At 41.5% G+C, this 26,227-nt stretch overlaps 1 protein-coding gene across 4 annotated transcripts in view; it reads right to left on the reverse strand.

Moving 5' to 3' along the window:
* The window catches only part of ARHGEF7 (Rho guanine nucleotide exchange factor 7), a 123,764-nt gene that overhangs the window by 61,148 nt on the left and 36,389 nt on the right, over nucleotides 1–26,227 (reverse strand). For 3 of the 4 annotated variants that reach the window (XM_087814225.1, XM_087814226.1, XM_087814224.1), the window contains 3 exons: nucleotides 9,134–9,218; nucleotides 7,097–7,227; nucleotides 1,548–1,749 (listed from right to left, as the gene is read on the reverse strand). In XM_087814225.1, coding sequence (XP_087670351.1) covers nucleotides 1,548–1,749; nucleotides 7,097–7,227; nucleotides 9,134–9,218 — 418 coding nt within the window. Of the gene's footprint in view, nucleotides 1–1,547; nucleotides 1,750–7,096; nucleotides 7,228–9,133; nucleotides 9,219–11,281; nucleotides 11,791–26,227 lie in introns of those variants that run through there. The other variant, XM_016204154.2, reaches the window with a different exon arrangement.

A 26,227-nucleotide genomic window follows, 5' to 3' on the forward strand; every position in this document is an offset into this window, starting at 1 on the left:
AGCCTGTACTCAGCCTGCCCCAACGCTCAAGCTCGAGGGTCAGCGCTGGGGCAGTCCAGCTGTCCCATGGACTGACCAGGTCCAACCAAGTTACAGACTAAGCCACATTTCCCAAAAGCTGTGTCTATCAAGTCAAAATGACATTTCCATCCCAATCAACCTGATAATTACTGTGCTCTCAGCTGGTACTACACTTGGGTAGATTCAAAGAATATTTATTTGTACTATATGCCCTGGATATCCCAGCAATACTTGCCTTCTGGGGTTGCGGTGAGGACTGAATGAGGTCACAAATAAAAAACACTTTATACAATAACCAGAACACAATAAGCCATTACAAAATCTTCACTATTGTTAATTTTATTATAATAATGATGAAAAAATAGTTTTTATTATAAACCACCACAGAAAAACAGAAACAATGAGAAATTACTTCACACCCATTAGGATGGCTATTATAAAAAGAAAAAAGAAAAAAAGAAACAAAACAAGTGTTGGCAAGGATGTGGAGAAATTAGAACCCTTTTGTATTGCTGGTGGGACTATAAAATGGTACAGCTGCTGTGGAAATAGCATGGCTGCTCCTCAAAATTTAACATAGAATTACCATATAAGCTGCAATTCCACTCCTAGGTATGTACCCAAGAGAACTAAAAGCAAGAACTCAAACAGATAACTGCATACCCATGTTCACAGCAACACTATTCATAATAGCCAATAGGTGGAAACCCAAATGTCCAGCAATAGATGAATAGATAAACAAAATGTGGTTGTGAAACAGAAAATATACGTATTTGTCTCTGCCTCTGGTTCATAGCACAGAGCTAAAACCCTTATAATTTCCTAAGTGGTAAGAGCACTAGGAGCATCTTTTGTTCTACTGAGGTGACTCTCTGGGTTAGCTCCCAGATGAGGGCTGGTCACCAGAAATGCCCAGCCATGATTAGAAGCTTGGAATTCCTAGCCGAATTCCCTGCCCTCAGGAAGGGGAGAGGGGCTGGAGATTTCAGTTAATGATCAATGATGCCTATGTGATGAAGTCTCCATAAAAACCCCAACAGTATGAGGATCAGGAAGCTTCCACGATGGTGAACACATGTTCTTGCCAGGAGGATGGCACACCCTAACTCCACAGGGACAGAAGGTTCTGTGCACAGGAACCTTCAGGACCTCACCCTTTGTGCCTCTTCATCTATATCCTTTATTATATAATAAACCAGTAAATGTAACTAACATTTCCCTGAGCTCTGTAAGCCACTCTGTAGCATACTATCAAACCCAAGGAGGGGGTCATGGGGACCCTGATTTACTGCCAGTTGGTCAGAAGTCATTATACCCTCAATGTGGGAGTAAAGTAAAAAATTATTTCCATTGAACAAAAAAGAATAGGGAAGAATTTCAATACTCAGCCCAAGGTCATTTACTCATTTACACAAGTTCAACTGAATAAAAGCACTTAGTATATACGTGGTGAACACATTCCTTTCTTTCTGTTTCTTCTCCCCTAAAGGAAAAGCATCAGTCCATTCTGCCAACACTCCACTTACCACTGGGCTTGATCTCTCGCACGTAGTTGCTGGGGAACCAGCCAGTCCTGCCGTTGTGTGTGCCCTCCCACCAGCCCCCTTCTTCCACTCGAGTGACATGGATGACATCTCCTTTCGTAAAGGAAAGCTCATCTTCATTTGTCTGCTGGAAGTTAAACTTTGCTCTTACTACCAGCTGACTGTTGCTATTATCGGTCATGTCCTAAAAAAGGGAGAGAAGAACAAAAATTTCATGAAATATAGTCTAAGTCATAAAATATTTAGATATTTTACTATTATAAATGTAGTATGATTGCCCTAAACAGCAGAGGAAGGTTTAAATTTGAAAAATTTAGGTTCTCCCACAGTGCACCTTGACCATCCCACCACCCCCATTTCCAGTCCAGGAGGAAACTCTATTAATGGCTTGAAAGGTCTTTCTTATTCCTGTCATTGTTATGCCTATATATACACATTTTCACATACATTTTTATGGAATTATATTATAATACTTCTCTACAATTTATAAAAATTTAATACACTATAGTCATTTTTTCAGCAGTACCTATAATTACTTTAGTCTTAACTAATTTTATGGCTATGTCATTAATTACATAATTACTATGCCACCAATTCTCCATTACTGGATTTAAGGCTATTTCTAGTATTTTTCTACTGCAAAGCAAGGCGGCATTAAAACTATACGCACATCTATCTTTGAACATATCTGTAAATAAGCCTATTATATTAAACTCAGGTCAGAAAATATGTTTGACATATTTTAGATTTTAATACCCACTTATTAATTGCCCTCCAAAAACATTCTACAAACTTACACCAAGCTACATTCCAACCAACAGTATCTAACCAATACTGAATATTGTCAAGTATTTTTGTTTTTGTCAATTGTTGGGAAGAAATGGTACCTCATTTTAGTTTGCATTTTTCTCACAGATTAAGCATATTTGCAGATCTCTGAAGTGTGGGAAGAGGAAGGCAGACTGCCTAGGGTTTCTTTTTATCTCCATCTATATCCCAAAGTGGGTTTTAGGGAGTCTTGCAGCCCAAAACCCGTAAGAGTAAACAAAGCAAAAAATCCCCAAGAAAATTGACTCCTCCCTGGCCAAAGGAGCAGCAGGCACTGACAGTGGGTGCTGGCACTCAGCTTGCACCTGGGTGTCCATGTGGACTGAGTAGCAAATCCCACACCCCACAGAACACCAGCACTCTACCTTCTGAAGTGAATTAGCAAAAACCAGACAGAGATTCCCAGCCTCCACCCCCACCAGGTGGTAGCAGGCTATCACATCTGCCAACAAGGCAACCTCCCCTGTCCCCCTGCATTCCACCTAGCCTCAGGGGACAATCCAGGCCCAGAATCTCCCCACATTCCATTCAGCCTCAGGAGAGGACCAAGGCAAACTAAGCTGTCACTGGAATCATAGCCTATCAGCTTAGGCCAGGACCACACACTAAACCCACTCAGGACCAGGGGCTACTAAGGTACAAGATTTAAGTAGGATCCTGCATCTCCTACCTAACACCCTCTCCAAAGTGTCCAGGATACAATCGAAAACACTCCTTATTCCAAAAACCTGGAAAGTCACAGCTTGAATGAGAAAAGACACTGATATCAACAGTGAGATGAAGCAGATGCTGGGATCACCAGAAAGGGTTTTCATCATCAAAAGGCCTCAAAAAGCAATTACAAATTTTCTCAATATAGAATAAAATAGAAAATCTCAGAAAAGAAACAGAAATAAAATTTACTCAAACTGACAGAGTGGGGGGAAAAAATGAGAGCTCTAAGGGCTTGTGGGAAATAACAAAGATCTGAGCCTGGTACTATCAGAGTCTTAGAGAAGAAATAGAACAATGCTGAAAGTGGTATAAGGAATATGGCTGGAAATGTAAAAATTTGGGAAAAGACACAAACATATGTATTCAAAAAGAGTGAAACCCAAACAGCATTAGCCTAAAGAAATCTAGACCAAACCACAACATAATTAAACTTTAGAAAACTAAAGACAAAAAAAAATCTTAGTATCAGGATAAAAACATCTGCAGGTATGCGAGATCTCAAAAACTTTACCTCCCATGTACCCTTTCTCAAGAAATTAGTAAAAGATGTGCTCCTTCAAAACAGGGGAAATATCCAAGAAAAAAATGATAATAGAGAGAAAGAAAAGAGGCAGAGAAGTTTAGGTCACAAGAAGTCTACAGGATGAAGAAAACCTCAGGGGGGGCTGCTGGCAACAACCTGGCTGACAACCAAGAGGCTCAAGTGGGCCAGAAGACCTCAAGTTCCTCAAGAAGAGGAAAGTGAAAAATCCTAACATGTCTGAATGTACAAGAAGAGATTTAAAAAAGGCAATAGAATAGGACTGCAATCTGCAAAAGGTACAGAGAGAACTAAACAAACAGGCAACAATTATTAAATCCAGAAAACAAAATGTTGCCATGAAAGGAAGAACAGTCACAGCACAGATCATGGCTCCATTATGAGTCTAAGTCTAATAATATTATGCTAAACACTGACCCAACAGAAGCCACAATGGAACTGTGGCTTCTGTTGGAAGAAGAGCCAGGAAGCATTTATGCAGGTAAGGAGCTCAAGAGCAGTGGAAGAGCCCTAATCCCCTTCTTACACTGTGGGAAGTCCACACTGATAACACCTCAAGTTAAAAAAAAAAAAAAAAAAATCAAGCTTAATATAGACATTTTATTCAGAGACACACAGGCAAATACCTAAAGAATCAAGAGGGGGGGAAAGGAAAGTTGTTGTCTCTACTGATTTTTCCCTAATAGCAAGTCTTGCAGAATTAATTTCTTGTGTGTGTAAGCACCCAGATCAAGAGACAGAAATTGACTGGCACCGCCTGCCTTTGTTGTGTCTGCCTTTCCCAAGGGCATCTGCTGTCCTGATTTCCAATAGTAAAGATGAGTTTTACCTGTTTTGTATTTACATAAATGGAATTCCACAACATATACTCATTTTATAACCGGCCTCTTCTGCTCAGCTCATTATGTTTTAGATTGTTGTGGAGTGTCATACTGAGCCCAGATAGATGACAAGGTATAGTTTCAGAACTTTTAAAAAAGAGAAGGAAAAAAATTCCAAAGTAATAAATAGTGATTAAATACATCCTTTCCAGATTCCTGTGACACTAGTGACAGTGACGGGAGCACTCCTGACTCAGCCGTTGTGATGTTAGTCTGAAATTGGTAGAGAGATACTGTAGTACAGCTCTTTGTAGTGCACCCTCCTTTCAACCTGTCTTTGGCATCTTGCCCTCTAATCAGCACTCTTTAGAGCAACACTGCAAAAATCTATATATCCTTTGGTGTAGTAAGTGCTGAATGGATGGAAATTTGTGGAATCAGAAATTTTAAATGGATCTAGACTGGCTGCCTATACTCTATGCCTTTTTTCCACCTCCTCTCTCAGACATCTCCCTGTTTTTTCCTTAGTGGAGTGTCCGTTTCTGAAGTAGAGAAGGTGCCAGTGGTGTTTGCCTAACTCATGCCTTGAGTGTAGAGAATTCATAAGTGTAGGGACAATGTAATTTACCTCGTTTATAAGGTCCTGACAAGATACCCCCATGCTCGACTTACACTGAGGCCAAAGCTGTATGCAGAGAGGGCCTCAGTGCCAGTCGCTGAGCTGAGGTGGATGGGCAGTAGGGTCATCCAGGGGCAGTTTGACCTCCTTAGGGGCCTGCTCTGAGAGTTTATTCGTTGTGTTGTATTCTGTTGTGGGGATTTATCACCAGAATCGACTGGTGTGCTTTTACACAAAGTCAGGATAAGCCACAAGAAAGGAGAATAATGCAGATCACAGCAGACAACTGATGAGTGAGGACAATGATTTGCAGAAAAAGAGAACCTGATACAGCATAGTAAGCCAATAATGTTTCACTGAACTAGAACAAGGAAAAATGTGCCATTTTTCCAAGTGTAAGCTTCACATGGACAAGTGAGCTTTATCCCACCCATAACCATTCAAGTGCGCCAGCAAGTATTATGTTTGAGGTGACAGTTGTCAGCCAGAGCTTTCATTGCCGAATGTCAAAGACATATTTCTTAAGTATTAAATATTAAGTATGCATTAAGTGTTAAATTACAGGAATATTTAATGTGTAAACTTGAATTATTAAATATTTATCTATAACAGTTACTATTATGTATTTATAATGTATAATAGATATGTAAAATAATATATACATATTTATAATAATATCTACAGTATAAAATAGTTGAATAGTTAATATTTAAATAAACAAGCATTAAATAAGTATTTTAGGAATTCTTTCAGCTCCTCTTGAAGATCTGCCTTAACACTGTGTTTGTGCTTCATCTTTATCTTTTTGCCCTCCCGTCATTAACTTTCATTGACATGTAACATACATATGGAAGTGTGTATCCTAAGCAGAAAAACAGTCAAAGATAAACAGCAATCAGAGTTAGCTTGAATTCCAAAGTTCAGGAACATGTAACAACTATATTCCTTCTAACATTTCACTTTTTAACACGGCTTCGTGAACTAAACTCAAATTTCTTTCACTCTACAAAATACACCTCTAACTACACTACATTTTATTTCTTTAGGATCACCATTAGCTTACTTATTTCCTTCTGTGTTAAAGTAGATAGAAAGCTATGGTCCCCAAAAAACTCTACAAGAATCAGCCTCTCTTCAGATTCAGGTTATAATATCATTTATGTCTCTAACACAAAATAATTTACTAAAACACTGCATGAAAGCAAAGTCACATCACTTGCTAATCAAACTAAATGCCAATCACCCATTAGCTCAAAAGAGGGCTCAGTGTGTTTTCACAATGACAAGAGAGAGAAGCCTCATCCTGGTCAGCTGATGTGATGGCCTCTTTCCACACTTTCTCCATTCAGCACTATATTTAATTTTTCCCCAGTTTCTCAGTAACAATTTCACTGTTAACCCTGTGTTCTTTGCTCAGAGCCTGTATCCTGACAATTTATAAATGGATTTTTCTTCACTTTCCAAGATGACTGTTAGTCTAAGTTCTGTACCCATCTCACTACCAGCCATTAAAAGGGAATCCCTCCTTCATATATAATGTACCCTGACTCAGTAAATCACTCTAAGTCAAGCCTTTATTAAGAGAAAAACCACCCTTAGATCTTTTTAGCTTTCAGCCATTTCTTCTTTATAGCTAAGTATTTTACCAATATAAATTTCTTATTCCTACAGTTCTGTACATTTGTGCATAGCAGGTGAGAAAATACTATGCAAGTGATCAGGGAAATATCTTAAAGCTCACATCTCTCTAGATAAACTGATCATGCATCTTAAGATATAACACCCAAAATACAGAAGTTTCTCAAAAGCAGTAACTTAGTATTATATTTGGATAATTTGGTGATGAGCAAACACCAAAGCCAAGTAAAGGAACAATGGGGACAAAGTCAAACCACCCCTTACTCTGCCACTCTGTTAATGGAGGCATGTGCATCATTCCAGATACACCTACACACGCACTCGCTTCCCCACATATTCCAATTTCAATAACCACCTCTCTCAAACTTACCAAACTTCGATACTGGCCCTGGAACAATTTTGAAGTCCGACTGTGTGAAGGCTGGGATCCCACGGAGTCAAAAGACTTTATCCGATGAGATGAGGGCCGGGCACACACAGAGTCACTTCCCAGTCCAATGTCTGAAAAGGTCGTGAACGGAGAAAAGAGTGAGCTGAGACGCCTGACACCATGCACCCTCACTGCACACCAGATTCTAAACTGGGGCAGCCCCCAAGGGACTCACCGCAGACCTCAACAAAGCAGGCCATTTATGCATTAAACAAAGCACAGATTCTGTCTGCCACAGAAATGACTTGCACTCATTCTCCAATCACCTTTCCAGAAATTAATTGGAGATAACTATTTATCAGTTTTTTCACTAGTACAATTTTCAAATTTGTGAAATGTTCTATAACCTGTTTTTAATACTTTCCCTTCATCTGGAAAAAGAACCACCTCTCAAATTCAATTACTTAGCAGAGCACCACCCAGTACTCATTCCCAACACATCGCCACCACAGGCCCACTTCTCCAGGATCACGGTTGAGATAATAAGCAGCAACAATTATTTGGCAACAAAAGAAAAAGACTTACCTAAAACCATCAGAAAACCCCCTTGCATTTTTCAGCCAAAGACCCTTCTGAGGGTTATTTCCTTAAAATGAAGGCAGCCCAAATTTTATCTCACAATGTTGGTGAAAGAATCAAAGTGAACAGCTATTAAAGGGCTTAGTTTTCTCTCTGGAGTTTCTTCATGATTAGACACTCCACTTAGGCCAACCAATAAGTAAATGTTAGCAACACACTTCTTCAAAGTTATTTGGTTTTTTTAAAAAGGAGGCCATGAGTCGTTTTCTAAGGAAATCACTGTTCTGAGATGCACATGCCTAGCAATTTCTTAAAGCTGCATGGGGAGCCTTCTGTAAAAATATCCTTAAACTGATGGTCTCCAGGTATATTTTCCTGGCAGATGTTTGGATTGGCTTACAGTGTCTTGTAAAATTTTCAGTTAGTTCTCAACAACTAAAAGTCTGAAGATATCACAGGAAAATCCAAATTTCCAGTTGCTCTTGAAGCACAGGCAGCCCCTGGACAGTCACCTCAGCAAACAAGTGCTGTGAGGGGGCACCAGGGATGGTTCCTGAGTGCAGAGGACCTCCAAGCCAGGACTGTAGCCCCAAGTGTTCTCAGTTCCTCCCAGACACAAAGAGGTGAGTATACCCCATATGAAGTGCCAGGACAAAAAATGGGAAGAAACTGGGACAAAATAAACTTAAGGGGTCTCTGATCAAAAGAGACATATCAAAGTCTAACTTCCCCTCAGAAATCTGAAACTAAAATCTGTAAATAGAAAAATAAAAATGGCCTTAAAACAAAAGAGCCACTAAGTCCTTCTTTTAGATCCACAAAAACTTCTTGGGGCTCATGTGACGGGCGTAGCCTCCCTCAGAGGAATTTGCACAGAACTTCTCCTTGTCCTCACTTCGGTCTGGGAGGCCAGAGAGGTATACTGTGTCCAACCTCTACTCACCCCTCTCCATGAGATATGACTGGGGCTCAGAACACTGTAAACCAAGTACCCTGAGTATGTATCCTCATAGCCCTCAGGAAACCTGGCCCAGGTAGGTGTTTACTTCAGAGGCCAATTCACTGGCTACTCCATTGTCATGATAACACTTCAAAAACAGTCACTAGATCTGCTAATAAATGTGAGTTTTAATCAGCCTAATAAAAATCTAGAGAAAGTGCTTCTAGCTCCAAGACAGCCCATGAGTGTAGCCACATGAACAAGACATTTCTCCTCTGCTATATTTTCAAGCAGTAACAGCTCTGCCCACAGAAAGGAAAACACCTGATACACCTGAGGACCTAAAAAGGATGATTCTGTTCTAATAAGAAAAAAATATTACAGCAAAAGTGACAACCAAAAAATTTAATGCAACAGAAGCTAATTTTTTGAATTTGATAATGCTCATATGTACTACGAAAAGGTTTTTGCCCTTTTGTCTTCACACCCCCTCAAGTTCAATTAAAAAAAGGTCTTACCTGCTGTTACTTTATTTAGAGTCACTAAGGAACTGAGAACCTTGTTAAAATTCTGCCCTTGGTACAAATCATTTGCATCAAATGTCTGAAAGGAAAAATTAAACAAAATTAATAGTCTTGTTTTAGGTGCAGGATAAATGAAGTTTTCCCAATAAAGAGAGAACCACATGTAGGATTTCCAGATGAAATCCTAAAGATGCAGCACAACCTGAAAAAGCAGGGCCAGTGAGCTCAGCTTCCAGTCTTGGGGTGGGAGGTCTAGCAGAATTCCCTTAAGTGTACCTTAATCCTGGGCCTGAGAAGAACTCCCCACCCTCCTTTATAGCCTGGAGTGGGAGCCCTTCTCAGGTTAGGGAGCCGCTCTGCCAGCACTCAGTGAATGCTGGGATGGCTTCCCAAGCCTTTTTTCAGATTAAGGCAGAGGCCGCAGGGCAGTCATACTACATCCTCTCCTAGCCACAGTCAATTCCAAAGCTAACAGCAGCAGAAGAGAAACACAGGCAACAGAATGGATGAGAATAAGAGGGGAAGACAAAGGCTGCAGATTCCAGAATGGGGGGGGGGGGGGGGCAAGGAGGTCCTTGACCCTCAGGGCAGAGGGCTGAGGTAGGGCTGAGGTCAGGCCAGAGCTGTCTAATCTGAATTTCTTTCACTCTGAGCAGCCTAAAGACAAGGGGAAGGATGAGTCAGCCCCAACGCATAGACATGTTAAAACAAATACAGAGCTCATTACCAAATACTATCTGAAGACTACATATAGCTTTTCATCACCCAATAAACCCCCCACAAAAAAATTTTAATAGTCAAATCATCCACAATTCTGCCAGAAAAATTACAAAAAAATTTCTTTCAAAGATGCAAATAACAGAAAGACATAATAGTATTTAGATTCCAAAATATAAATTGTGTTTACATACTTCAAAGCTTCTCTCAGTGGAACAAAAACGAACAAACATGACTAGACATACAAAATGAGTATCAGCACAGGAGGGCACTGACTTCCTCTCCAGTTGACTGCCACCTCTCCCCTCGTTTGGTCAGTTCCTCTATCTCACAGGTCCTGCCAGGAACCCCCCCACACACACATACACTTCCTGCTTCCCCACTCCCGCCCCCTTTCCTGGCTAACTCTTACTCATCCGACTTCTCCCAGACTCACTTCCTTCACAAGACTTAGTCAGGTCCCCTAACCAGGCTCTACCAGCACATTCATCACAAAGACAACTTTACATTCAATGTTTATATACCGACCTAGACTGTAAAGTCTACAAAAGCGGATTTTATAACACTTAACAGCTAGCAAAATAGCAGGCACACAGTAAAAACTCAAATTATTTGCTGAACGAATAAATGCACCAATCCATCCACCCCTCCACCATATAGCCAACTGCACTAAATGTCACTGTGAGTGACATTCACATAAAGAGCAGCTAAGAAGAGCTATTCCAAATCTAAATATTTATCGCTCTTTCTCAAAAATCATCTTCAGTTAATGATCTTCTGCCTTTAGTTTCTGGAATAATGAGTAAAAATCGTCATGAGGTATGTTTAAAAATGAACAAACAACAACAACAAAAGAAAATCCAGAACTTGAAAAACTTCAAGAAAGGAGGCCATCAAATCAGACTCAAGAGAGAAGCTGAAACACAGCTCACTTTCTAAAAGCTGAAGAGGAAACTAATGGAGCCACAAGACTTAGAAGATGTGAATACATCTAAGCATTCTGTATACAATTATTGATGCCATATTTCATATAGTTGAAATACAAAATAAGGCTAATTTCATGATGCCAGATCCTTCCTGTAAAAAGAGGTAACCCTTAGGAAAGTCTTAAAAATCATCTTATATAATTTAACTCATTTATTCTGATACCTATTTTTTAAGAAATTCCAATTAGAATCAAAGCATTATCTAGGCTGACATATCCATCTGCTTTTTTTAATGGGTTACTTCTTTTTTTCAAGAATTAAAAGCATTAATCTCAGTAGAATTCAGTTTCCTTATAAGAACAACATGAAAATTCCCCTACTTGTAAAATGCTGGAGTAGGTGATCTGCATGTCTTTCGGCTCTGAAGTTCTAATTCTAGAGCCTGGAAAATTAAAACTGTGTTATTCTACAAAAAAATATAAATAAAATGTCTACTAACCTTCATTGTGGTGAGGCAGCGAGTCAGTCACAAAATCCAGAAAAACAGGATGTTGAAAAGTGAAGTTTCCTGTTATTCCAGAACTATATAGCTTTCTTACTTGGATACCAGGAAGCATCTGGTTGGCTAAAACTGCCCACCAGTGAGGTTCAATGTGACGTCAGAATGTAAGTGAATTCACATATATCCCACATTTCTTAACAGGAAACTACACAATGAAATGAGAAAAATGGTTGCCACTAAGAGGGAAGAAATGCATATTCTGAGTCAATAAAATGTTTTGACTAGAGTGCTTCTCCAGAGAAAGGTAACAGACTATTTCCTCAAACAGAAATCTATTCAACAAAAAGCAAGCCAGAAAAATCTTAGGGCACTGAGAAAGCTGGTACTATGAGAACAAGAGGAAAGTCTCATTAGAACTTTTACAGAAATATTTCTGCAAAGATAAATCAGCCTGTACCTGAGAATGACCAGGACATTTAGCACACTAAACTGTCCCCTGGGTCACTCGGTACTTACAAGGAGATAAAAGCCCTGGGAGCCTGCCCCATCTCGTGGGCTAACCACTGATGCTGTAAGAGCAGCACACTCTCACTGCTAGCTGGAATATGAAGCAGGAAGGAGGGAGGCAAACACAGTGGTCCCTTTTCTTCAACTGGTATTAGGAGACTGATTATCAGGAGGAGCTGTACATTAGGATCTTCCAGAATTTTATAAAACCAAGATTACTTTACAAAATCAAGCCATATCTCAGAACAAGTTATTACAATGTCTATGGAAGGGACCCAGAATCAACATGTTAATGCTCTCCAGTTGATTCTGAGTGACCAAGTGTGAGAAGCACCTCCCTGGAGAAATATAGAAAGTGACCTGAGTCCACTCCCTATGCAGGCTCACCCCTCACACCCATCCCTTATAAGCACAGTAAGGAGGGAATACTCAATACCCCACAGATCTTAGAATCTATCCAGTTGAAAAAGTATATTACCCAAAACTCACCCTTTTACATTTAAGTGAACTAAATGTGCAGTAGAATAATCCAATATTCTCAACAACAAAAATTATCCTACTAGTATTCCACCAAAAACTCACAATATTAAATACATTAGAGTTTATTTTTAGTATTTTACTTTTAATAGAAACAATACTACATAATGAAATGCAACAAATACAAACCATATAGAAAACAGGATAGAAGAGGCCCAGAGTATTAAAAGTGGAACATAAAAATACCTTCTAAGAACACTCTCTAGTCTGTCATGGTGGAAAGAGAAGTAGGCTGAACTAATGCGATGAGTTATGTAGTGGGAAGGAGGCAATACTGTTCTGTGTGGACAGTTAACTTTTCTGAACTTGAAGGCTGCCCCCTGCTGGTTATAGCCTTACACAACTTACTGAAGCCCTCTGTCCATCCCTAAAATGGGAATGAGGTACTGAGATGATGATGATAGGAAGGAGCAATGTGCGAATGCCTCACATGTGTAAAAAGGGTCAAGATTTAAAACTACTCTGAATCTTGCACACCAAGCCTTAAGGTCCTTGTAAAAATGAACCCATCAATAATTATGTTCTAACAAGAAAAATTTTCTAAAATACAAACTACCAAGGGGAAAAAATCTTCCTTGATTGCTGTAGGTGCTCAAGAACACCTTAAAGACCATCTAGAGAAGGGATCACAAGTCTCCACACCACATGTTGCACACAACACAAACACACACTGCTTCTGTAACACACACCATACACTGCACACGCTGCACATGCACAATGCTTCTGCAGTACAGCCCGTACACTGCACACACTGCCCATGCATGCTGCTTCTGCAGCACACACACCACACACTCTACACACTGCACATGCACACTGGTTCTGCAGCACACACACTGCACACGCAGCACATACACCACACATTGTACACACTGCACATGCAGCACATGCACACTGCTTTTGCACCACACACCATACAGCACAGCACACATACTCTCTGGCACCCGCCTCTACTAATGGACATCAACATCAGCAAGATCCCAGCTTATACTCTAACAGGATATTGCCTTATTCCATTATCAAAATGCTAAGGTTCCCATCCAGAATTCTCACCCACGCTGCTGCTTCTGACACAAACCCCTGCCCCCACACTCACCTTTCAGTCTCAAAAGTGTTGGACTCTTTTGCCAGCCCAAGGCTCATGAGGGGAAATACAGACACCAGCACTAAAAAGGAAGGATATCCCTGCCTGCACTCCAGGTCTGCTCAACACTGTGGATGTAATGAGCTGTGCCTGCTGCCCATCACCAAAACAGCTGTCCCCATTTGGGAACACTGCTGTAGAACTATTACTCCCCTCACTGTCTCACTGTCTGCCCAACACTGAATTATCCAATGCCTTTTCCCACTATTAACTCTCAGAATGGGAATCATGGCTGACCTCACCTGAGCCCATTTTTATAAGAGCCCATTTTAAATACAATGTGAATAATGCACAATCATAAAATCCAAGCAGCACTATCAGCAAAGGTGCGGGTGTCAGGAGAAGGTTGTGGCTTTCTCTACCAACCAAAAGAAAGCAGGAAATGAACTATTTTAAAGGAAAAAGTTCTAAAATCCAGGTTAATGAAAGTGTTTTTCCACAAGATTAATTACAGAGATATTTTCAAAAAAACATGAAGTGCAGACATGGCAGAATCACCCCAAAATTAACTTCCTTTAACAAGGAAAAGTTCCAAATACCAAAAAGATTCTAGCCAAGAAAGTATCATTCTCCTTGAATCAATCAAAGCAGGGCACTGTTATAATCTTCCTAAAAGTATCAGCATAAATACTATTTGTTTCTGCAGAGGCTTATCTAACTTCCCCACAGCAGGCAGGGAGCACAGGGAGTCACTAACAGTCCCTGCTTACAAAACTCAACTTAATGGCCAAAAAATGTCCTCAGAGCAAAAAGAAAGGAGAAGCTCTTAGGCATGGCTTCTACTTTTTTATCCAGTTTTTCTCACAAGCATATATATCCCGTTCCTCTACTGGAGGAAAACCCAGAATCATATAACCCCAACAGAGGGTTACAATTATCTACATAAACAAAAAAGAGCACATCACTAACCCAGCTGATACCAAACCTAATAATGAAGACTCCAAGCTGGTTTTTCCAACACAAGCTAGTCCTAGATATCATCTTACACAAGGTACAATTTGAAAAGAAACTTGCAAGAAAATTAAAAGGACAAACTGATGCAAGAGAACTCAGAACACAGGAGCAGTACAAAGACGACAAGTTGAGACTAGATGGGAAATGAGCCAACTGGACATGGTAGTCACTGCAGGACACACTGGACTCACCAGCCACACCGAGTCACTTTGAAAGAAAGAGAGCTCTATCAGAAAATAGTCCAGGACAGCAGGCATAAACCAGGGCCATGCCAGACAAACCAGGCTCTATAGCCTCCAGAAGTCTCTGATTTCCCAATTCAAACCCAGAAGGGTGGGAAGGGATGACAAGTAAGTACAGGCCTTCCAAAGGCGAGCCTGCCTCTGAGCACTGGCCCCTGTGGACAGGTCACTGCATGGCCTGGGTACCATTGTTCTCACCTGGGAAGGAAGAGACATTCAACTGGCTGACCTATCCAAGGCACCTCTGACACAGTGCACTTTTTAAAGAACCACCACCGACTTGGAGCAAGGAAGAACCAGGGTCAAGAGACCTGGCCAAAGGGAAAATGTAAAGGGTGGGAAATTCAGGAGCTGGCTTTTCTGACATGCCTTTGTAAAGGCTGAGGCAGGGAAAAAAAATGTAGATATATGGGGAAAATGACTTGCAACTCCACAAAAGGTAAGGCATGCCTCTGTACTAGAGCTGCATCCCCTATGACTAGGTTCCAGAGAAGAGAGGCTCCAGGCTCCAGAGGACTGGAAGAGGGACAAAAGAAACTGCTGCTGGGCCTGGAGAGGCGAGGAGGTCACCAGGCTCATGTCGGTCAGCATTCTCCCAGAGAGGACACTTGTGAAGGCCTGACAGGACCCCCTTCCCACCTAGCAGGCAAGACAGGTGCTCACTGAAGCTGTGGCCTGCCTCAGAAGAGACAGGGCTGCTGAGAGCCCCAGTTCACTGGCACTGTGCCAGACACTACAACTGCAGGAAGGTTCAGCCTTGGCCTCGAGGAAGAAAGTACCTGCTGTAAGACTTCAGAAAGGGCTTCCAAAAGAAGCTGGCAACTGTGTGTGATCTTAGCAGATGTGCAGACACTCAGCTACAGACAAAAAGGAGAAAAAAGTTGCACCATCTCTATCAGAAGGACACTGTCTGGCCTGAGAGGCTCTCAACCCTACCCAGTGTTCCTCCCCGATCTGTCCAGAGCACGCCCACCCTGACCACTAATCCCCCATAAAACACTGTCAGTGAGACACCACTGAAAGGGCTAAAACTGACCATCGGAGACTTGGCGATGTGGCCTGGCCTTAACTTTTGCTACTCCTCTAAAAATATCCTATTTGACATACTCCTTTTTTATATGGTCACATTTAATATCAAGTTTGGTTCCTAAACTAATACCTGAAATAAGAAGGGCTCACCTATACATAAATAAGATGGGGCTGTGTAACACACATCGACCAACTGTCACCAGTGCCCATCTGGCAGGGTGACTCACTATGTGCACTTGTGAGAACTCTCACATGCATAAGCCTCTAGCTACGTAGAAGATGACCTCGATTTAGAAGAAACAGCTATCACGGTTTTCAGGAAAGCCTTGTAACCAATAGAATATTGTTGAAATATAGAGGTTTCAAAGGCACAAGTTATAAGAGCTGATGCTGATCCAATGTAGAATTTTTACATTCATCTCACTATTTTCAGCTTCCTTTGTTTCTAATTCAAGGCCCTGCAGCTCACTATGTCACTGCTTTCTTCCATTCACACCCCTCTCTGGAAGAGAGTTGTGCATCCCCAACTGCCACATCTTCCCATGGGCTCCAGCCAAGATGTGAATGCACATGATACGCATCAGCTCTGAGCAGGACGATGCAAGAGCTTTAGGAGGCTCTGAGTGTTTCTGCCAACCTCTCTGTTCTTTTCCTTTAAATGACTACCATACCATATTGTTAGTGAGAAAGGAGCCATCAGTGCAGCCCAAGGAAGGGGGCCACAGCCCTGCCTTTAGGAGGGAGGAGTATCCAAAAATGTGAGGACAGTGTTTGAAAACCACCAGCTTGCCCACCCACTGTGGGAGACATGCCTTCATCCGCCATGCTTTTCTCTTTAAATTGAGTTACCACACCTTTTAATTGGATAAATCAGATATCAAATCCATTCTGCAGAGCGCTGACACACCTAACAAAGAAGTACAACAGGGTTCTCAAGGGTAACTAGAAGATGCCTGAATCTAAACGAGACTTGAAAGGCTCCTCATTATCACCGAGTTTGCCTCACCTTGGTTTCCAAATTCATCAATGATATTAGGTATCAGGGGTATCTTCAACATAATAAAATAGAAAAGCAAACTTTATATCACTAAATAGACTGTGTTATGCATCATATAATGAAGATCTTGTTAGCCAGGAATGTTTCAACTGCAAGCAAGTGAAACTCAACTCAAACTGGCTTAAACAAACAAAGAAGTATCAGTTCACATAACTAACAAGTCAAGAATGGCAAAAGTCACACACAGCACAGACATGGAAAGCATAAGGCCATCTCTTTCCTTTGCTCTCCTCAGTGTGGGCTGCAGCTTCAGGAATATTCCTCTTTGTAAGGTACCATCACTGCCAGCAGCCCCAGACAGCCAACAAGTCCACTACTTCAGCAGCACCTGGCTGTACCTGCCTGACTCCAACTGCACAGCTGCTATGGCAGAGCACCAAGGAGAGTTGTGCAAGTCAATCACGTGCACAGCCTTCTGGCAAACCTGCACATGTGTGTGACTCACAGTGTGCCCATATGGTACCAGGACTAACCAGAGGCAGATCGATGGGATGGATACAGGATGACACAACAGTAATGAGCTCTATTACAACTGCTTTCTCACACATCCCTCTCAGAGTCTCATCAACAATCACAGCAACCTGGACTGATCACAGAAACCCAGACATCAGCAACCAAAACAGATTCTGACCCACCTGGCCATACTGATATGAAAGCAAAAATAGATGACTCCCACCTAAATGATGTCACTGGCTGATAACACCCATAGGTATGCCTAAAGAGAAAATATCAAGGAATGTGGAGAGAAAAAGTCCTTTCCACTATCTCTGTACTAATGGAAAGACCCCTACAACGTAAGGCCAACTAACCATTTTCTCAATCACACAGTTTGAACATTCCAAACGCAACGAGCCAGGTTAGCTCTTCCAATGAGTTTATGAGGAAGCTATTTTTGACACAAGAAATTGTTACTTTTGGCATAGTTCTAGAGTGTGGTTCCCGAAGTTTAAAAATATAATTTTGTTCTATCACATTGTCAAACGGAATTTGGGATTTTAGAACAAGATGAGTAAAAATGAATCTTAAGTAAGTTGTGCTATTTGAGTTTAATGCAAATGGTCCCTATTGTTGGGATATGTGAAAACCAGAGAGCCAGCAGTGAATTTTCGCCTTCTCGGCTTCCAAAGACTTTGTACTTAATTCCACCTACTCCCACACCCCAGGGGTAAAATTAAAGTTTGATGATGAATTCTACATATAGCACTTGCACCCAACATGCTCCCCAAACAATTTCTTCCAGTGTAAAATGAGAATTAAATCATATTCAGTTTTGTGGATTCTACTGTATTAACACCCAAACCACGAGAACAGGGACAAATACCAGGCAAATATTTTAGGTACATTTTCCAAAAAGGGCTGAGGGAAGCGGAGATTAAAGTCCTGAGAAGAGAGGCAAGACAAATGAGCAATGAAAGCATTGGGAAGTCTTGGTCACAAACAGAAATCACCAGGGAGGCTAAAGCACAGGCAGCAGAAAAGAGGAGGGATGTAGCATCCACCGGGAACAAGGCCCCTGGGGGCCCTGCTGGAGACTTCATGCCAATCTTATTTTACAAACAGGGGTGGAGAGGAGAGGCAGACTGGTTAAAGGCTTCGGGACCCAGGAAACAACATGGCAGTAGGTTCTCTGGATTTTCTTTTTGCTTCAAATGCCCCAGACTAGGTGCTAGAGAAAACTGCACCCAAGACACACCAAAGGGTGCAGAAAAAATACAGCCTGGAGAAAAGCCCGCCTTATCTGGCCAGATCATCAGGAAAAAGGCAGCCCAACAGACAAAAAACTTCTAGATAGTAACACCAGGGGAAACGTGCCCCACCCTCCACCCTGCCCACCACCACCATGTCTTGTGGAGTTTCTCATTTTTCATAAAGGAGTAAACTTAAAGATGATAAATCAAGAAATGCAGGTTTCTGCCTGGCCAGGCGTGGCTCAGCGGTTGAGCGTCGACCTGGGATCCAGGCGATCAGGGTTCGATTCCCGGTCAGGGCACATGCCCAGTTGTGGGCTTGATCAATGATTCTCTCATCATTGATGTTTCTGTCTCTCTCTCTCCCTCTCCTTTCCTCTCTCTGAAATCAATAAAGATATATAAAAAAAAAAAAAAAAGAAAGAAATGCAGGTTTCTGGTACATTATTTAAATTTATTAAACTACTGGAAAATTAAGAACCACCGAACAGTGCAATTAAAAAACTGGGATACAGAGGGGTTGTGAGGGAGGCAGGAGGCAGGGCAAGTATACTAAATCCTTCCCTTTCATGCTGATCCAAATGACAGAAGCACAGTGGGAAACAGAGGAAGTGGATTAGAAGAGGATTTCACAGGTAAAAATGTAAAGGGCTTTGTAACGATTAGTTGTTACAATGATAACATAAGAAAGTAGAAGTACTTTATAAACTATTCCATGCTATACAAATACAACTTTCACCATGCAACATGAAAAGTTCAAAGAAAGTTTTGAGTGATCAGAAGACAACAGTAGATGGTGCTTGACATGAGACTTGAGGGTAGATGCCATCAAAACATCCAGAAACTCAGACACTCTCAGAGAGAAAGAAAAACATAAACTAAGATCAAGTATTTTCTCTTTAAGAACAATCTTATATTTTAAAAAATTAGGGCCAAATACTTCTAAATGCTATAAAATGCTATCTCTTTGCCTTTCTCAACGTAATTTCTGTTTCCAGTGCATGTACATTGTGTTATTTCAAAATAAGCACCATTTAATAAAGCTTGCTAGCATGAGCACAATGACACAATGTGACTGCTGGCATGCTGCATCCCCAGACCTCTTCACCATTTACTGGTCTTAGTTCTACCTTGTAGGGCTCTATTTGAGTCCCTAGTGCTGAGCCCAATCTTTATTAACTTTAAAAAAAGGCTTTCTAAAATGTTTGGCACCTGTCTAGGCTAGGTATTCCCCTTCCATGACTATTATAATCTCCAAGATCACTAAAATTTCCCCCAAGTTACGAGGTTATCACATACCCCAGGCAGTTAAGGCCCCAGAATACCACAATTCAGGTTCCCCTTTAATTCCTATTTAGGACAGTTCATCAAATCCAGGATGTTTTGTTGGTTCAGCCCAACAAATCAACTTGAGAAGCATGAAGGCCAACCAGAAAGGAGTGGCAGGCTTTGCCCCCACCCAGGTGTTTTATCCATCCATTCTTTCAAGCCTGGCCATCTGAAAGGTCTCTAAATCCCAACCCGGTGTCACTGTCCCTCTTGCAGGCCCTACGGGAGCTGCCTGTATCCCAGTTATGTGTATTCATTTTGTTTGCTACAAAGACTCTTCAATGCTTCCAGAAGAGACATCTTGTGCATCTGTGTGTTCCTTCAGGGCAGGGCACAGGTGCAAGGAATGTCCTCATAAGTTGTATGCAGACTGACTAACATCACCAGAAGAAGCACTTCCCTGTTCTCCACTAGCAATGAAACACAAACTTGCTCTTCGCTGTCACATTTTTCAGAACACATTCTATCCAATAAACGTTCTGGTCAAAAAAATCTCATTGTGAATGATGTAGCAATCTTCCTAAGAACATTTCTAGTCACATATGAAATTACCTTCTCTTCCATGGGCCAGTTCTAAACTAAGACTCCAACAAGTTGCTGAAAATCAGGAAGAAGGTAAGTTCCCAGGCCTTGTTTTGGCAAAGAGATTTTAAATTTAAAGTTGGGACAACATGAAACTTACTACACAAATTTCCAGTCCCCTAAGCTACCTTGTCCGGTTTCTTCAAACATCTCCATTTGATTGATGTTCTTCAAACTCCTGACCATGATCCATAATAAAAAGTGCATTTTACATTATAACCAATACACACACACAAAATCCAAAGTTGTTGTGCAATCTGAATTTTTAATAAATTCACCCCTAAGAGATCATAATTAGCAAATGCAACAAGGATAAAATTTACTCAAGCTTTTGATAAAGTTGCTAATGATCCATTAACTCTAATTTCTTTATTCTCCAGGTTATAAATCCTTCACTATACTGAGTGGCTTTAACTGAGTTATCCACCACACCCAAAATGATGGGGGATATGTAGAAAACTAACAGTTTACAATTAAACATCCTAAATGTTAAGTAAATTCTTTGTCAGTAGCATGGTGCAAATTAGTTAACACATTAAGAATTCAAAAGCATGACTGTTACGGACACTGGCCTGCCTAGTTTTCTGAAAAGATCAAATGTCCGAGGGTCCATGATTTTCCCTCTGTCCCCTCCCCTTTCACAGAGCTCCCACCAACTGCCACCATCCCCTTGTTTCAGTTGATCTTCAATTCTAAATTTAGAAGTCCTAGAATCTCCATAATCCTGATTCAAATACAAACTCTGCCACTTGGTAAATGTCACATATCAGGCATATTTCTTACCTCTCTAGATCTCAGTTTTCCCCCAGTGTACACCAAGGCTAACTGCATCTAACTTACAGCATTACAGGACTTAGGAGCCACTCAGTAAGCAGTTGCTATTACTATTAAGCTGCTGGTATGAAGTTTTTAAAGTTAGTATTACATTTCTATCTCTTCTGCATTTTTATCAGTTCTTCTGATTAGTACAATGGAAATGCCCTGCTTGTTCCTTCCTCTTCAATTAACTTTTTTACTATTCACATCTAAAGTCCACATAGATAAAACTGAGTTCATGGCTTCAGCATGAGTCAGAGACTGATTGGTTGCTCGCTGATGGAAAGCTTGTACAAAGGCAATACAGAGCTCAAAAGTAAATAACTGGGTTTACAAAACACAATCTTCAGATTCTTGAAAGCAGAAGTAGTAACATCTTCTCTTTCACATGCCAAAATGCATACAACTTTCTGGCTTAGACGCCCACCACCACCCTCAACAGAGCCTGAGGTCACAAAAGCAGCCTCATACCATCTGGCTAACACCATGAGTAACTAATTCAGGAAGGATGATCAGGTGAAAGGTTTCTGGGGGGACCACCCACAGATTACATACTAAGTACAAAGGGAAAGGGCAACTTTACAACGGAGAGGTCTGGTGAATGTCACCTTAGCTAAGTGAGGGAACTTAGCACTGGCAATATGGAGTGTGTTGACAGTAAGCTCGTTTTGATATGACCCATGGGAATACAGAACATCACTTGTGTAGAATTCTTACCTAAAACATTTAACCTAGATCAGATCCTGTCCAGACTGTGGGATATTTACATAACAACCCTGTATGCCTCAAAACCATCAGTCATAAATGATAAAGGTGGAGGAACTCTTCTGGAAATGAGAGAGACTAACAAGACATGACAAACCAAACGCAATGCATGATCCTTGTTTGGAGACTACATTAAAGAAAAAAAGCTACAATGGTCACTTGGAGACCACTGGGCAAGTGTGAATCTGGACTATATCTGACATAGTATTACTAAGACAACAAAAAAGTTCTTAGATGTGCCAACAGTACCTTGGTTTATGTAGGAGAATGTTCTCATTTTAAAAATATACATGCTAAGTATTCAAAGGCAAGCATCATGAGGTCTACCACGTGGTTTAAATGGTTAACAAAATACAAATGTGTCACAACACTCAGAGAACAAAGGGGCAAAAGTGTCTATACGGTGATCTAAGTGAAGGAACAGGGGGTTTACACTAGTTTTCCAAACTTTGTTAATTATAAATTTTTCAAAATACGATAAAGGGTGGGGGGCATATTATGAGGCTCTCTCTAGCATCCCCTCACCACCCCAGCCCCTCTTTTAAGTAGAAAATAAAAGCGTTTCACTCATCATCCATAGACCTTTCCTATAAAAGAGGATTCAGATGAACAATTCTAATAGGCCCAACATCACTTCTTCAAGATCTCAATCACTGCCACGTGGATTTCCCTCAAATTCCCACCACAGATAGGCTGGCCTAGTTTTGCCATGAATAGGCTAGAGGAAAGTGTGCTTTCCTCTCTGCCTTGCCTAAGCTGGATTCTTGGCTCTTCAAGCATGGGAAAGTCATGCTGTTCCCTCTCCCAGCCAGATCTCTCCTGACCTCACCACACCCTAATTTTAATGACCCAGCTGGGTCAGCTTAAACACCAAACTAATTAAATAAGAAACTCTCCAAGGGGACCCTGGAATCAGTATATTAGAAGCTCCATGCTCTGCAATCCAAGAGGATACTATCCATTCTAACCTATAAATCTTCCCTGAAGAGCAAGTGTACACACTCCATTAGCGTCAAAGTGGGAAATACTAATGGTCACAGGAAGTAACATCATATCATTTCTCAACTCAAGGACCAGTTAATTACTCTAAGCTAACAGAGAAAACACCCAATATAGACTAATAAAATTAGATCAAAATATTCTGGTTAGAAATATTTTTTAAAACATACTCAATGCAGACTTCACATCTAAATAAGACCTGAAAAGCCTTGGATTTTGTTTTGTAGTTATTCACGGGAACCTGTCCTTCCTGGTTCCTAGGACTTAAAGGAATTCTTAAGGGATACAAACTGCTTCAGGACAACTACCTTTCAGGAAAAAGAGGGGTGAGGGAGAATTTATCCTTCCCACAAGACCAACTGGGATTTTCTTGATTTGTTTTTAAGTGAAAATAAAAAAGGGATGACTTAAAGATATTCAAAGAAGCCTGTTTTACTAGACTTTTTTAAAGTGATAAATAGGAAGTAGAGGGAAAATGAGGTCAAAAGGCAAAACACCAAGTGACTAGAATTTTCTGTAGACAGAGGAACAGGCAGTCATGACCGCACATGCGCACGAGTTCCAGATTCATACTGTTCTCTCTCATCAGTCATGACTGACATTATTTCATTTTTCACAAGTCCTTATTGGAATATAAGAACATGGACCCTTAATAAAGAATTTTCCCCACCAACTGGCCAACACTAGACATCCTTGTCTAATTGCAAAATGAAAAATGCACGTGATATAATAATCCTCAAAATAATGCATGTTTCATACACAAACACACACTTCTTTCCCTCACTCTGATGATGCATCTGAGGTCAGTGAGAGACCTTCCCATGCACACCCAGACATCCCCATGTGGTCAGCTGAGCCAGCCCAGACAAGCCAGCACAGAGCAGCAGCAGTGCCTAAAGTGACAATTGCAAGCACACCACTGGCTGTAGAGTCTAGCACAGGCAGGCCCTCCCTTCTCCTCAGTGAACGTGACCCTCCTTGCACTCCACACCCATGCAGAATTAATCATATCCAACACCTGACGTAGCTCACCTGGATCAAATACCTCTACCTGAGCTGTTTCCAAAACCACCAACAGGCTGTGACCCACTTGTAACAGAAGAAAGATTCTGGGCCCCTTCCCGCATAGAGAGACAACAGGTTGATAACAGTCACACATGGATTTCTTCAGTGTACACATGCTGCCCTCCTTCCCCCAGATTCTCCTACGGTCTCCCACATTGGAGACTCCAGAAATTTCCTGTCCCTGTGTAAGGAATCCAAGGAAGCTCTGGACATTTTGCAGCACATCACCCCCAAGGAGGCCTGAGGGAAAGAGGCTGCACAGAGCTTCTGTTCCACTGCTGCTCTCTATAGGACATCCTCAGTTTCTCTTGTACCAGAACTAGAGAAATTTGCCAAAATCAGTTTTCTAACCAGGCTCAAGGTCCTTCCTCATTCTAAAACTGGAACTGCCAGGCCCTGAGGCTGTCTCCCACTGTGCTCTGCCAAAGGTAGGCCATCACCAAGAAGAGTCAGGACCCATAACAACTTCTCAACTACAGTCAGGCTACACAGCACAACTAGCTGCCCCGCCTCTCAAGCTAACCCTTGTTTATTAGGATCAGCAGACACCTACTTCATAAAATGAGAAAAGGCTACTTTTTCAGTTATATTTTAGCTAGAAGTAGTTCATGAAGGAAGGCCATGAAAGAATAAGACAAAAGTTTAAGGAGTGATGAGAAAGAAGAGTAAAAATGTGAATGGAGGTGGGAGGTGGGGAGAAAAGGCTGAATTGTTAAGAGAACGGATGGGACTCTCTACAGACATGCTGAGCGCCTTTACCAATGGTCTAGATGGGGCACCCCACAGAGCTGTTACCAATTCAACACATATCTATTTAGTGCCTGTTAACTGAGACACTAAAAACTCAAATATTAAACAAAAACACAGAATCTGCCCTCAAGGAGCAGACCAGGGAGACACAGGTACAAGTAATGATGCTGTGTTGAAGGTGCCACAGGCAGAGGCAAACAGCAAAATCCGTCTGAAAAACCTTGGGAGTGGCAGCAGAGACGAGGTTAGCCAGCTTGAAAGAGAAAAACCATGCATCTGGCCACCTCAAGAAGGGGCTCCTGGCACAGAGACAGGATGGGAATCAGGAATGGCCCCCATGGTAGATGCAGGCACAGCCCGACTCCCTGTTTGAACCTGGCCTCACCACTCAGTAGCTGAGTAACTAACCGTCGCTCTGTTCCTAAGCCTCTCTAGCTCAGTTTCTCTTCTAAAGTGAAAGTCATTACAAGGTTTAAACAAGTTAATACACGTGAAGCCACCAGAACAGCAGCTGGCATAGACCACAAGCCACTATTTATAAAATTAAACAATTAACAAATACTACTGGGCACCTCAAATAGCCTGACATACATGGAATAGAAAGTCCAAGAAAGAGCACAGGGGAGGGCCAGAAGAAGTGGACAGGGTTCAAGTCATGAGAAGTCCCACCCACTATGGTAAGGCTCCTGGGCACAACCCCTGAATGATGGGGATCAGGGACAGGCAGGATGGCAAGACAATGGGCTGGAGGCCACATGGGCTACCCCACAGGTGGCAGCACTACATGAGATACACAGCAGGTGGAATTATTACCAAAGTAAAGACCAAGAGAAAGAGCCAAATGTTAAGTTTGCTTCTAGTGTAGGACAGGTAGAAGCTGTTTCCTTCTAAGCCTTGGAGTATGCTACATACACAACTTACTTGAATAAAAGAAGTTTTCAAATGCAACCTGATGACATGTCCTTGATGTCCTCCTCTAAGTCCTATGCCTCTAGCCCAAAGGTCGTCTTCTCATGGTGACAAAATAGCCTCACTATTTTACTGGGTGTGTTAAATAATGCCAGAACTTGCTGAATAACTAATTGAGATTCGAGTTATACAGCTCTTAGGTGAGCCTGACCAGCTGCATTGAAACGACTTACAATGGTTACCCAAGGAGGCCTGACCTGAAGTATCTGAGTCCCACATCAAGGGCCTTAATAAGGAAAATTAGAATCATGGGCTAGGTCCTGTTACTAAACCAGTAGCTAGTGGAGGAGGTAGGCAGGAGTTTCATTCAATACTACAATCCTGGTTTTGCAGAAACCATACAAATATCTGGCCTGATGCTCAGCTCTAGCTGAGTCCCCTTTGTGGAGGCACTGGGGAGTTAGACACAGAGGAGAAGATGCTCTCCAATTCTTCCAAGAGCCTCTTTCTCCCCTGAAACCTGAAGTTCTCCCACTGGGAAATGCACACTGGCTCCTACTTCCCACCCTCTTT

This window comes from Miniopterus natalensis, chromosome 2, assembly GCF_054644295.1.
Source record: "Miniopterus natalensis isolate mMinNat1 chromosome 2, mMinNat1.hap1, whole genome shotgun sequence".
NCBI classification, from domain to species: Eukaryota; Metazoa; Chordata; class Mammalia; order Chiroptera; family Miniopteridae; genus Miniopterus; species Miniopterus natalensis.